The sequence below is a fragment of the Aethalodelphis obliquidens genome, unplaced genomic scaffold, assembly GCF_003676395.1.
Source record: "Aethalodelphis obliquidens isolate GAN/ISIS:26980383/991018 unplaced genomic scaffold, ASM367639v1 scaffold2, whole genome shotgun sequence".
In the NCBI taxonomy this organism is placed as follows: Eukaryota; Metazoa; Chordata; class Mammalia; order Artiodactyla; family Delphinidae; genus Aethalodelphis; species Aethalodelphis obliquidens.
Genome location: NW_020837946.1, coordinates 59,707,958 through 59,722,512, shown reverse-complemented (window position 1 = coordinate 59,722,512; position 14,555 = coordinate 59,707,958). Strand labels below are relative to the sequence as shown.

Genomic DNA, 14,555 nt, shown 5'->3' with positions numbered 1-14,555 from the left:
TTTTACAGATATGAAACTAGACACAGTGATTAGTTCATTATTAGATGGCCAATAAATGACACAGGACATGAAATCAGTCTTTTGACCCGAGTGCCAGGCCTTCTCTACTACATTTTTCAGATAGTCCAGTTTCTTAGAGTATGATGATGTTTCTCTCTTTAAAATAGTCATTTTAAATTTTGTATTAAATTAATAAATGAAGAGCATATAAAAATCATATATGTCAGGTCCTTGCCGTTTGTAGGTCACTACTCAGAGATAGTCTTTTAGTTGTTTCTTCTGGTATTTAGCTAGTTTAAAGTAGTATTCTAATATTGCTGTTTCTGAAATTAGAAAATTTTAAATAGCTAACATCAGCTTTCAGTTATGGTAGCTGAGAAGTTAGCTCTTTTAGAGCATCTCCCCTCTTTCTCTTCCCCCAGCCTCAATTGCCATTTTCCTAGCATTTAAGTTCATACATGGAATTATAGACTAAAAATAATCATCTTGCAGAACTTTTGAAGGCATCTACTGTTCCTTTTTTTTCTTAAGTATACAATTCAGTGGTTTTTAGTATATTCATAAGGTTGTACAACCATACCACTGTCGAATTTCAGAACATTTTCATCACTCCCAAGAAAATACTCAGTGTTCATTAGCAGTCACTCCCCATTTCCTCCTCTCCCCAGCCTTTAGCAACCACTAATCCACTTTCTGTGTATGGATTTCCCTGTTTTGGACATCTCATAAAAATGCAGTCATACGATACGTGGTCTTTTGTGACTGACTTCTTTCACTTAGTATATTATAGCATGTATCCATTCCTTTGTATGGCTGAATAATATTATGTTGAATGGGTATAAACATATTTTGCTTATTCATTCATCAGTTCATGGACATTTGGGTTGTTTTCATTTTTTGGTTTTTGTGAATAATGCTGCCATTTGTGTACAAGTCTTCGTGTAAACATTGGTTTTCAGTTCTCTTATGAATATACATACGAGTTGAATTGCTTATAGGTAACTCTGTTTAACTTTTGAGGAATGCCAAACTCCTTTCCAAAGTGACTGTACCATTTTACATTTCCATCAGTAATGAATGAAAGTTCTGATTTTTCCATATCCTTGCCAACATTTGTTATTGTCAGTCTTTTTGATTATAGCCATTCTAATGGGTGTAAGTGATATATATCTTCTTTGAAAAAATGTCAGTTAAGATCCTTTGCTCAGTTTTTAAGTGGGTTGTCTTTTTATTGTTGAGCTCTATTTATTTGTTTTCTATCGTAGATACTAGTCTCTAATGAGATACATAGTTTGCCAATGTTCTCCCATCTGTGGCTTATCTTTTCACTTTCATTGTAGTGTTCTTTGGAACACAAAGGTTTTAATTTTGAAGAATTGCAGTTATTCTATTTTTTCTTTTATTGCTTGTGCTTTCCATGTCACATCTAAGAAGAAACCATTGCCTAATCCAAAATCACAAAAATTTATGCCTTTGTTTCTTTCTAAGAGTTTTATAGTTTTAGTTCTTATGTTTAGGTCTTTGATCTAATTTTGAGTTAATTTTTATAAATGGTTTGAGGTAGGGATCCAGTTTCATTCTTTTGCAGATAGATATCCAGTTGTCCCAGTACCATTTGTGAAAAGACTATTCTTTCTCCATTGAATTTTCATGTCATCCTGGTCAAAAATCAATTGCTTGTAAATGTATAGGTTTATTTCTGGATTCTCAATTCTATTCCATTGGTCTATATATCTCTCCTTAAGCACATTTTGATTATTATTGTTTTGTTGTAAGTTTTGAAATTGGCAAATGTGAGTCTTCAAACTTTGTTCTTCCCTTTCAAGGTTGTTTTGACTATTATGGGTTCAGTGCAGTTTCATAAGAATTTTAGTATCAGCATGTCGATTTCTGCAAGAAACACCAGCTTGAATTTTTATGGGGATCAAGTTCAATGTTTTAGATCAATTAAGTCTTCCAGTTCATGAACAACAGAATGTCTTTGCACTTATTTAGATCTCTTTAATTTCTTTCATCAGTGTTTTATGATTTTCAGTGTACAAGTCTAACACTTATTTTGTTAAGTTTATTCTTAATTATTTTATTCTTTTGGGGGCTATTGTAAATGGAATTGTTTTCTTTCATTTTTGGATTGTACATTGCCAGTGTATAGGAATATAGTTGATTTTTGAGTACTGATCTTGTATCCTGCAACCTTGCCAAACTCATTTATTAGTTTTCATAATTTTTTTGTGAACTCCTTAGGATTTTCTATACACAAGATCATGTCATCTGTAAATAGAAATAATTTTACTTCTTCCTTTCCAATCTGTTTTTTTTCATTGCCTAATTGTGTGGCTAGAACCTCCAGTACAATGTTGAATACAACAGGTGTCCTTTTCTTTTTACTTACCTTGGGAAAGCTTTCAGTCTTTTTTTTTTTTTACTTTTATATGATGGACTGTTTTTTTTAATTAATTTATTTTTGTCTGCATTGTGTCTTCTTTGCTACACACGGGCTTTCTCTAGTTGTAGTGGGTGGGGGCTATTTGTTACAGTGTGTAGGCTTCTCATTGAGGTGGCTTCTCTTGTTGCGGAGCACAGGCTCTAGGTGTGCGGGCTTCTGTAGTTATGGCACGTGGGCTCAGTAGTTGTGGCTCGCGGGCTCTAGAGTGCAGGCTCAGTAGTTGTGGTACACAGGCCCACCTGCTCCACAGCATGTGGGATCCTCCCGGACCAGGGCTTGAACCTGTGTCCCCTGCATTGGCAGGCAGATTCTTAACCACTGCACCACCAGGGAAGTCCCAGAGCTCAGTTATTAAGTGTATATATGTTTATAATTTTATATCTTCTTGATGTGTTGACCCTCTGTCATTGTAAAATGTCCTTCTTTGTCTCTATTAACAATTTTTGACTTAAAGTATATTTTATCCAATATTAGTATAATATCCCACCTCTCTTTTGGTTTCTGTTTTCATGGTGTATGTTTTTCCAGACTTTTTTACTTTGAACCCGTTTGCGTCTTCAAATCTAAAACATGTCTCTTGTAAACAGCATATGGTTTGTTCATTTTTTTTAATCCATCCTGCCAATGTCCACCTTTTAATTGGAGTGTTCAAGCCAGTTACATTTAACATAATAATTGTTAATGTAGAATTTACATTTGACATTTTGTCATTTTTTCTATATATCTTGTCTTTCTTTATCCTTTCTTTCAACATTACTGCTGCTTTTTTTGTTTAAATGATAACTTTTTAGTTTATCATTTTAATTTCCTTCTTGTTTTTTTAAATTATATTTGAGTTATTTTCTTAGTGGTTGTCCTGAGATTATAATTTTTATTTATAGCAATCTAGTTCAGATTATATACCAACTTAATTTCAATAGTATACACAGACTTTGATCCAGTATAGGTCTGTTCCCTCCCCCTCCCCATCCTTTGTGGTGTTATTGGCATATACATATACATATCTTTATACATTGTATGTCCATCTACACAGATTTATAATTATTGCTCTGTGCAGTTGTCTTTTAAATAATACAGGAGGAAAAAGTTATGAACAAAAAAATACGCTTAAACAATCCTTTATATTTATCTATGTGGTTACCTTTCCTGGTGCTCTTTACTTATTCATGTGGATTTGATTTACTGTCTATTGTTCTTTTATTTTAGGGAGAAGGATTCCCTTTAGTATTTCTTGATAGGGGAGGTCTACCAATGATGAACTCAGTTTTTGCTTATCTGAGAATGTCTCAATTTCTCCATTTTTTTTTTTTGCGGTACACGGGCCTCTCACTGTTGTGGCCTCTCCCATTGCGGAGCACAGGCTCCGGATGCGCAGGCTCAGCAGCCATGGCTCACGGGCCTAGCTGCTCCGCGGCATGTGGGATCTTCCCGAACTGGGGCGCGAACCCGTGTCCCCTGCATCGGCAGGCGGACTCTCAACCACTGCGCCACCAGGGAAGCCCTCTCCTTCATTTTTGAAGGATAATTTTACTGGCTATGAAATTCTTGGTTGATAGTCTTTTTCTTTCTATATTCATTTCTTTGAATATGTTAATCCTACTGCCTTTTGGCCTTCATGGTTTCTGATGAGAAACCAGCTGTTAATCTTTTTAGAATCCTTTGTGTGTGATGAGTCATTTTTCTTGCTGCTTTTAAGATTCTTTCTTTTTGGCTTTTGACAGTTTGACTGTAATCTGTCCAGGTATGGATCTCTGAGTTTATTATACTTGGAGTTTGAATAGCTTCATCTTTTTCATCAAAATTAGGAAGTTTCAGCTATTATTTCTTCAAATATTCTTTTGTCCCTTTCTCTCTTTCTTCCTGGAATTCCCAATATGTGCATCAGTACACTTGATGGAGTCCCACAGGTGTTTTTGATGCTTTGTTCTTTTTTTTTTTCTTTTTTTTTTCTGTTTCTCAGATGGGATGATTTCAGTTGACGTGTCATCACTATTGATGATTCTTTCTTACAAGTGTTTAAGTCTGCTGTTGAGCCCTCCTAGTGAATTTTTTTGTTTTGGTTATTATACTTCTCAACTCCAGAATTTCTCTTTAGTTCTCTTACATAATTTCTATATTTTTTATTGCTATTCTTTATTTGGTGAGACATCATCCTCATACTTTACTTCTTTAGAAATGATTTCCTTTAAGTTCTGTGAACATATTTAAAATAGCTGATTTGAAGTCTTTGTTTAGTAAATTTGAGTTTCCTCAAGTATAGTCTCTATTGATTCCTTTTTTACCCTTGTGTATAGAACACACTTTCTTCCTTCTTTGTATATCTTATAATTTCTGTTGAAAATTAGACATTTAAAATAATATGGAGACCTTCAAGATGGCAGAGGAGTAACACGTGGAGCTCACCTTCCTCCCCACAAATACATCAGAAATACATCTACATGTGGAACAATGACTACAGAACACCTACTGAACGCTGGCAGAGGACCTCAGGCTTTGCAAAAGGCAAGAAACTCCCCACATACCTAGATAGGGCAAAAGAAAAAAGAAAAAAACAGACAAAAGAATAGGGACAGGACCTGCACCTTGGGCAGGGAGCTGTGAAGGAGGAAAAGCTTCCACACACTAGGAAGCCCCTTCACTGGCGGAAACGGGGGATGGCGGGCGGGGGGAGCTTCAAAGCCACGGAATAGAGCACAGCAATAGGGGTGCAGCGGGCAGAGCGGAGAGATTCCTGCACAGAGGATCGGTGTTGACCAGCACTCACCAGCCTGAGGGGCTTGTCTGATCACCTGCCGAGGTGAGTGGGGGCTGGGAGCTGAGGCTCAGGCTTCAGAGGTGAGACCCCAGGGAGAGGACTGGGGTTGGCTGTGTGAACACAGCCTGAAGGGGGTTAGTGCACCACAGCTAGCCAGGAGGGAGTCCGGGAAAAAGTCTGGAACTGCCTAAGAGGCAAGAGACCATTGTTTCGGGGTGTGTGAGGAGAGGGGATTCAGTGCACCGCCTAAACGAGCTCCAGAGACGGGCGCAAGCCGCAGCTAGTAGCGCAGACACTAGAGACGGGCATGAAATGCTAAGGCTACTGCTGCAGCCACCAAGAAGCCTGTGTGCAAGCACAGGTCACTATCAACACCTCCCCTCCCAGAAGCCTGTGCAGCCTGCCACTGCCAGGGTCCCATGATCCAGGGACAACTTCCCCGGGAGAACACATGGCGCACCTCAGGCTGTTGCAATGTCATGCTGGCCTCTGCCGCTGCAGGCTCGCCCTGCATTTCGTACCCCTCTCTCCCCACCAGCCAGAGCCCCCTAATCAGCTGCTGCTTTAACCCTGTCCTGTCTGAGCGAAGAACAGACACCCTCAGGTGACCTACATGCAGAGGCAGGGCCAAATCCAAAGCTGAACCCCAGGAGTTGTGCAAACAAAGAAGAGAAAGGGAGCAGAATAAAGAAAAAGAATGAAAAGAATTGAGGACACTCTCAGAGACCTCTGGGACAACATTAAATGCACCAATATTCGAATTATGGGGGTTGCAGAAGAAGAGAAAAAGAAATGACTGAGAAAATATTTGAAGAGATTATGGTCGAAAACTTTCCTGATATGGGAAACGAAATAGTCCAGGAAGCACAGAGTCTCACACAGGATAAATCCAAGGAGAAACGCCAAGACACATATTAATCAAACTATCAAAAATTAAATACAAAGAAAATATATTAAAGCAGCAAGGGAAAAGCAACAAATAACATACAACAGAATCCCCATAAGGTTAACAGCTGATCTTTCAGCAGAAACTCTGCAAGCCAGAAGGGAGTGGCAGGACATATTTAAAGTGATAAAAGGGAAAAACCTACAACCAAGATTATTCTACCCTGCAAGGATCTCATTGAGATTTGATGGAGAAATTAAAAGCTTTACAGACAAGCAAAAGCTACGAGAATTCAGCACCACCAAACCAGCTTTACAACAAATGCTAAAGGAACTTCTCTAGGGGGGAAACACAAGAGAAAGAAAAGACCTTCAATACCAAACCCAAAACAATTAAGAAAATGGTAATAGGAACGTACATATCAATAATTACCTTAAATGTAAATGGATTAAAAATATGAGTCATGTTGATAGTAGGAACCCCTGATGGGAAGAGCACTTTACCTCTGTGGTCTTCCTTCCCCAAACCCTTTACGCCAGTCAAGCCATGAGCAAAACATCAAACAGATCCCAGCTGAGAGACGGTCTCTGAAATACTCTCCAGAACTCCTCAAAACTCTGAAAGGTTAGCAGAAACAAGGAAAGTCTGAGAAACTATCACAGCCAAGAGAAGCCTAAGGAGACATTTACCTGACAATCAAACGTAATGGGGTGTCCTGTTATGGAAAAAAGGCATAATGTGAACAAAATGTGGACTTTAGTTAATAATCACATAACAATTAATGAACAATTAATTGGTTCTTTAATTGTGACACATGTACCATATTAGTGTAAGATATTAATAAAGAAAATTGGGTGTGATGTAAAAAAATATATATATGATGCAACAACTCTGAAGATCAGTTACTTTCCAGGTCCCTAAAGTTGTTGGTGGTAGTTGTTTGTTTGGTGACTTTTCATTATAAAACTAATTCTGTAATGTCTGTATTCTTTGTTGTGTGTGCTTTCTGCTTAGTGGTCAACTAATGATTGGACCGAGGTTTCTTTAAATGCCTTCTCCCAGTCTTTGTCAAGAGACTCTGTGTGCATATTGGGGCACACCTTCAATGTTTAGCCAGGCAGTTGACAACTCTGAATTAACCTTCAGGTTCTGCTTGTACAGAGCCTCAAGGTTAGTCAGAGGTGAAAGATTAGGACCCTCTTAGGTTCTTCCTGAACATAGCCCTGGGCATGAGCATGACCTTCTAGATTTCAGGATATCCTTGAGCTTTTCTAAGCCCCTGTGGACATCTCATTCCTTAGCTTTTCCTACTAAGTTTTTTGGGTAGCCTATTATTTGCCTTAACTGTTGTAGACTGCCTCAGGCAGCTGTCAGACTAACTAGTTACCTCTAAGTGTTTTTGACAAGTGTTTGAGGATGCGGGGTACGTGCACGGAAGACTTTTTCGCACTGGGGAGCACAGAATCAGGTCAGAGAAAGATAGTCTTCCCAGTGGCTGCCAGGCAACTCTGGTTGCAAGTTGTTGATGGGTGGGGGAATGGGAGGTGGGAATAAGCCAAGTTAAAATACCACAAAGCTCACTGTTGTTTTTCTTGAGTCAATACTCCCCAGATTGCTACAAGCCTTTGGTTAATTTCCAGAGGCCTGACAATTTTTGCGTTTTTGCTTTGGTGCTTTGATGGAGGACTTTTTGGAGGTCCTTTCTCCACTGTTTCTGCTGACGTCACTCCTGCTATTCCTTTTGAGAAGACTTATGCTTATTCCAATTCCTGTTCCTTTGTATGTGACCAGTTATAAGTGACAGGTTTTGTTGTTTTCTTTGTTTAATTGAAGTTTTTAAGATCTTCAGCTCTGTTCTGAAATTTCATAATGATGTGACTTGATGTGAGCCTTTTTGTACCCATTGAGCTGGGTCCTTTAGAATTTCCACTGTTTCTTTGAAATACTTTCTTTACTGTTTCTCTTTCTGATAGTCATATTTCAAAGATGTTGGGCTTTGTGAAATGGCCCTCTGATTTTTATCTTTTCTTCTTGTTTTTTATATCTTGAACTTTTCATTCTACTTTGAGATTTCTTTGAATTCCCAACTCCTCTATTGAATTTTATTTCTATTATAAATTTCCCAGGAACTTATTTTTTATTATTCCTTTTTTTTTGTAGTATTCTGTTCTGGTTTCATCTTTTTTTTTTAATCACTCAGAGGATAGTGATATTAGTTATTTTTTTTAAAATTAAAATGCTTCAGCTCTCTGTACTGTTTCCTCTGAATTCCTTTTTTCTGTTTATCCCTCTTGGCTATTCATATAAAAGAACGAGGCACAAATAAATATATGGGAATATTCTCTGCTGAAAAGGTAATGTGAACGTGTCACTTTTTTCCATTCCAGATGCTAACGTGTGCCTATTTTTTGGTTAGTTATGTGTCGGCTACTTGCTTATTAGGGTGTGTTTGATTCAAAATAAATCCCATATGTCTTCCGCTTTGGGGCATCAGTTGTGCTGCAGCATGGTCTTTCTCGTCCCTTTTTCTGCTTGTGTTTCCTGTGCTTTAGCATGCTTGTCTGCAGCTGCTTTCCATTACTCGTGGTCATCCATCACTGTATGGATCAAGGTTCACTGAGCTCTTCAGCACTCATCAGTGACTCGTTCTGTGCTGGGGGACAGGCTTTGCTTAGGGACTCTGTGTCTGTCTGGTATAAAGAAAGGTTCATAATAACCCAGCAATTCCACTCCTGGGTATATACCCCAAAAGCTTGAGAAACAGGTATTTAAGCAAAAACTTATACATGAGTGTTCATAGAAACATTATTCACAGTAGCCAAAATCTAGAAACAACCCAGATGTTCATCGGCTGACGAACAGATCAACAGAAATGTGGTACATCCATACAATGGAATATTATTTGGCCATAAAGGGAATGAGGTATTGGCTCATGCTACAACATGGATGCTACAACATTGAAAACAATATGGTAAGTGAAAGAAACTAATCACAAAAGGCCACCCATTATGATTTAATGTATGTGAAAAGTCCAGAATAGACAAATACATAGGGACAAGAGATACATTAGTGGTTGCTTAGGAGTGTAATCAGTAAAGAGCCCGTGGTTTCATGAAAATACTCTAAAATTGACTGGTGGTGGTTGTACATACCTGTGAATGGAGGCATACCTTGTCTTATGGCGCTTCACTGTATTGTACTTTGCAGCATTATTGTAAAAAACTGAAGGTTTGTGGCAACCCTACGTTGAGCAAGTCTGTGGGCATCATTTTACGAACAGCATTTGCTCACTTCATTTCTTTGTGTCACATTTTGGTAATTGCAATATTTCAAACTTTTTCATTATCGTGTTTATTATAGCGATCAGTGATCTTTGATATTCTAATTGTTTTTTGTTTTATATTTTTAAATTAATGTTTATGTACATTTTTTTAGACATAATACTGTTGCACACTTAATGGACTACAGGATAAGTGTAAACATAATTTTATAGGCACTGGGAAACCAGAAAACTCAAGTGACTCGTTTTATTGTGATATTTGCTTTACTGTGGTATCTGGACCTGAACTCACAATATCTCACAGGTATGCCTGTATGTTAAAAACCATTGAGTTGTATACTTTAAATGGGTGAATAGTATGGTATGTGAATTATATTTCCATAAAGCTGTTTAAAAAAAGAAAGGCTTATAAGGGTTTTGAACAGACTGTTCCAGAAGCTTCTGTACAAGTCCTTAGCTATATCAGGCTCTCCTCACATCCAGGTCACATGACTGCATCTGCTCTTGTTAGCGCTTTCCATGTTAAATGCTTGCTTCAATTTTCTTCAGTAGAGCTTTCATCCCCATCACTTACTCTAGAATTTTCAGGATCAAGGCCTGGATTTTTTTGCCCCCCATTCTTTTAGCTTGTTGAAATTATTGACATTTTTTTTTTTACTTTTTATCCCTCTGCTAAAAATCCTGCGAAAGAATTGGTTTTTTCTGACTTACAAGTCTAGCTACTGTTTCAGATTTGGTGTTTGGTCTATATTCAGTAAATAACATAAGTGTTACAGCCACGTCTTATAAATTAAAACTTAAATGTCTTGGTTCATTCACTGTTGGCAGTTTTACAAACCGGACGTTAAAAAGCTGTTGACTAAGAAACTTCAGGAGCTATGGGTGAATTCAGGATTAGTAAATTTCCTGCCTTCAGAACTGTCATCAAGTTAGTAGTGGTTCATTTCCCGTGGACCCGAAAATCCACATATATTAGACCAGGGAGCCTCGTGTTATGGGAAACAGGACTTTAGGGATGGCAGGTCTCAGATGACATTGAGAGGTGGTGATTTCATGCGCTGAGGAGAAAATTTTCAAAGTAATTGGCAAACTTCTCTTCCTCTGCCTTCCTGTTGACATGACTACACTGCCCTTCTCTTTCACAATCTCTTTCCTTTTCCTTGATGTAGGCTTATGTTTCTATGATTCTTGATTTTTTTCTTCAAATAATCTTTAGAGTTTTTCAATTTTCACATCTCTTTCGCAATATATTTGTCATCAGAGTGCCATTCTTCTTGTCTTAAATATACGCAGACCAAACATGTCTGTCTGTCTCTCCGTTATTCCCTCTGTCCCTTTTTCCCAAAGAACTCAGGTTCTGTTATAATACCTGTTACAATTCTCTTGGAAACTCTTTTGACCACTTCAAAAATGTACTGGTTCCAGTTTATTGTATTTTTGGCTGCAAAGCAAAAGCAGTTACCTTTATCAATTTTTAACTATATTTCCATGGCTTAGATTACCCCTCCACCTCTAATGAGACGACACTTCTCAGAGTCACCCCTGGCCTTTCTTTTCCACTCTGCTTTTATCATACTAACCTATGGCTAGAAATCACTTCTTGTTTCATACCTGCTGGATTGCTGTAGTGTTTCTGACCAAAAGGTTAAGGAAAATCAGGAAATATTTATTGAAGTGTACCTTTTTATCTTAGTATCTAATGTGTTGTTTACTTAATATTTATAGAACCACACTTGACTCATGTTACCAGTAAATGTGCAGCAGAGCATTAAATTAAAGGATGAATAATTAACAAATTGATGGATCTCAGAAAATACCCAGAGCCCTTCATTCATCTTACTAAAATAAATCTCTTCACAGGGCTTGAATTCATAGCCAAGAACAATTTCAAGCATAATGCTACATATATAAGTTCTTAATAAAGTGCTTGTATATTTTTATACTGTAGTTATCTAATTATAGACATCAGAGGCCAGTCTTCAAATGATATTTCAAAGCAGATTTGTATTTGAAAAATTAAAATAGCTATGAATTTCCATTGTGAGAGTAATAGATGTACACATAAATATTTTTAGAGACTATATAAAAACTCAGCTGTAAGCCATTCAAATTGGCTTTTTAATACATATCATTCCATACAGTTTTTATCTGTATATCTATACACATGTTAAAAGCAGGTTTGTATATCACAACCATGTTAATATTATAGATAGAATCAATTTAGATTTTGTGACAAGGGAAAATGGCTAAAGTAGATTAAAAGATAAGCTGTACGATAGCTAGGGAAAAAGTCCATGTTAACTGAAGGAAAACAATGAAGACAATCTAAATAAATCACTAAATTCAATCTACCATATGATTTGAGTTGGAAAATGACATAAGAACAATGTAAAGAATTGTGTCCTTTATAACTCACCACAGAGTTGTCTGGGAGACTGTGCTGTGAAATTACTTGTAGATGAGACTCTAAAACACAATGAAATGGTTCTGTTTTTTTCCTCCCTGAAAATGGAAATTATACTTTTATTTCCATAACAGAGGTAATTGTGGGAAAAAATTAAGAAACTAAAACCCCAAAAGAAGAAAGTCACTCATAATTCCATTGACAATTTATAACTTCTTTATAGACTTATTATATAACAATTTATAGACTTCTTTATAATTTTTGCAGAATTAGAATGTCATAAATGCTTCTCCATTTTTTTTTTGCTACTTAACAATATTTTATGAGCCTCTCATGCCAGTACATACAGTTCTACCTAATATTTAGTGGCGAAATAGTATTCTGTTTAGAATGTATGTTAGTTTACTTAAATAGCCCCCTATTGAGGTGGTAATCCAGTTTTAGCTGTTCTACACAGTACTGTCATGGACATTCTCATACGTACTTAGCATGCTTTTCGGATTATTTTCTCAGGATAAACGTTGTGTCAAAGGGTACATGCATGTTTCATCTGGTTGCCAAACTGCCTGTTAGAAAGGAATTACAAATTTATTGTTACATCCAAGATAAGCTAAGCCTTTGCCCCATTGTGTGCTGTACTGCATCATTAGTGTGACTGCAATAATTACACAAAGCCACAGCATTGAAATTTGTATTACAGTGGAGTTCCTTATGTCTTAGAATTCTACATATTAGAGGGGTTAAGTCCAGCAGTGATGGAAATGTTTACATTCGCAACTTGTATCACGTGGTATTCATTTTGGAAAGCAGAGCTTTTCAGCCAGCAGTTAAATGGTGACACAGCATGTGTTGGTATTTTGCTGTTTCTTGGACTTGGTGACAGGCCATGATCCTTTATTACCTTAGATGAGTGACCGAGGAGGTGGTGTTCCTCTGAGGAAAATTGACCGACTCTTCAACTACATGTATTCAACTGCACCCCGGCCTCGTGTTGAGACGTCCCGAGCAGTGCCCTTGGTATGTGATCAAGAAATTGTGAAGCAGGTTTTTGTGACTAGTCATAAAATAATTTACCACATAAATCAGTTAAGCCATTGTGTAGGTTTCACCACAAGGACGAAATGAAGCTATTAGGGGGGAAAAACCCCACTTTCCTCTAAATTTGTAGTTTTAAAAATGCTCTTTTTTAAAATGATAAGAGCATAGGACAAGGAGTATGGTTTTAGAGTTCTTGTTGCCAAGGTTAATAGTGGTGTGTCAGTAGTTTCCATGTGGTAAACCACATTTTGATATACTATCTCTAATGTGAAGCCTAAATTACCAGCTTTACTAGTACTTGGTTTAATCTTCAGTGTTTGGGTTTTTTTTCCCCTCAAGTACTTGTAATTAGAAAGATTACATGTTTGAGACTGAGAAGTATGACTAGAGCTCTGATCAGTTTATTTGCCAACCTGAAAATGGCTCAAATGATAATGGCGTTAATAGGTTTTTTAACTGATCATAGTCACCTGTGTTCAAGTTTTAATAAGGTTAGCTTTTGAATGGTCCTCCAACACCCAGAAGAGCACTTTGCCAAATCTCTTACCTGTAATTCTGGAAAAACTCTTGTTCTTCTGGGCTTTGAAGGTTCTCTGGCATATACACTGGAGTTATACTGTAATGTGATTAAAAACAGTATAAGATGGGTCTGTTTTAGACTCTTTCCTAGGAAGTTACTAAAAGGACTTCATTCTAATTGCACAGCACATTCTACTTACACAGCACAGATTCTGTAGCTACAACTGTAATACAGTTCATGTCTTACCAAACTTTTAAAATGATTGCCCTAGGAATGTGCTTTTCAAGTTGAGATATGGGTAGGCATCCATGTGCCGTGGGACAGAAAAGGTCAGATAAACACCAGTATCTTCTTAGATTCTGATTTTACTCTAAGAAGTGGAGAAAAGGGATATGCTGCTTTTGTAGTGAACAGACATTGTAGAATTTTTGTGGAGAGCAGCATAGTGTACTAGTCCAGACTCTGAATCTAAACTGTCTGGTCCATTCTCAGCTCTACTACATCCTAGCTGTGTAGCCTTGGGAATATTTTTGACCTTTCAATACCATAGTTCCCCCGGCTTTAAATTTCGAATTATGGACTTCCCTGGTGGTCCAATAGTTAAGACTCCGTGCTTCCACTGCAGGGGGTACGGGTTTGATCCCTGATTGGGGAACTAAAATCCTACATGCAGCGTGGTGTGGCCAAAAAAAAAAAAAAAAAAAAAAATCGAATTATTATAAAGATTGAGTTAATATATCTAAAATGCTTTTTATAGTACCTGGCACACAGTAAATGCCATGTAAGTGTTTGTTTAGGATGCAAAATTTACTTGAATTTTTAAGAAAACAGGAGGCTTGATGTGGCGCAGGCTGCCCCTACACCTACACAGCCTTACCGAGGGTAAGCCTATTGTTAAGCTTTTACATAGCCTCATTCCTGATGTCATGACCCCTTTGTAAGTGGACCCAGTAGGCAAGCACTGGCGCAGCTGGGGAAAGGCTGCTTGACCTCCACAGGAGTGGTCATCAGGTCATACCTGATTACTGAGAGCTTCCTCCACGTGATGCCTTCCGGTGGGCATCTACATGGATGGAATGTCTTCATGCTGTAAGCCTGTTCAGAGAGGACTGTCCACATTTCCCTCTTCCAGACCTTCTCTGTTAATCCAGTTTTGTTCTTTCCAAGTCTCTGACCAGCCAGCCCATTTGCCACTGCCCATGGTCCATGTAGGTGTTCCACTTTGA

The 14,555-nt window shown here is 37.7% G+C and overlaps 1 protein-coding gene across 3 annotated transcripts in view; it reads left to right on the top strand.

Annotated features, from left to right (window-relative positions):
* Nucleotides 1-14,555, top strand: part of PDK1 (pyruvate dehydrogenase kinase 1) — a 33,828-nt gene that overhangs the window by 12,715 nt on the left and 6,558 nt on the right. For 2 of the 3 annotated variants that reach the window (XR_003437458.1, XM_027128189.1), the window contains exon 9: nucleotides 12,678-12,788. The exons of the other annotated variant lie outside the window; for it this stretch is intronic. Coding sequence is in view for 1 of the 2 variants with exons in the window: in XM_027128189.1 (XP_026983990.1) it covers nucleotides 12,678-12,788 (111 nt within the window). In the remaining variant the exon portion in view is untranslated. The remainder of the gene's footprint in view (nucleotides 1-12,677; nucleotides 12,789-14,555) is intronic. 3 annotated transcript variants of the gene reach the window in all.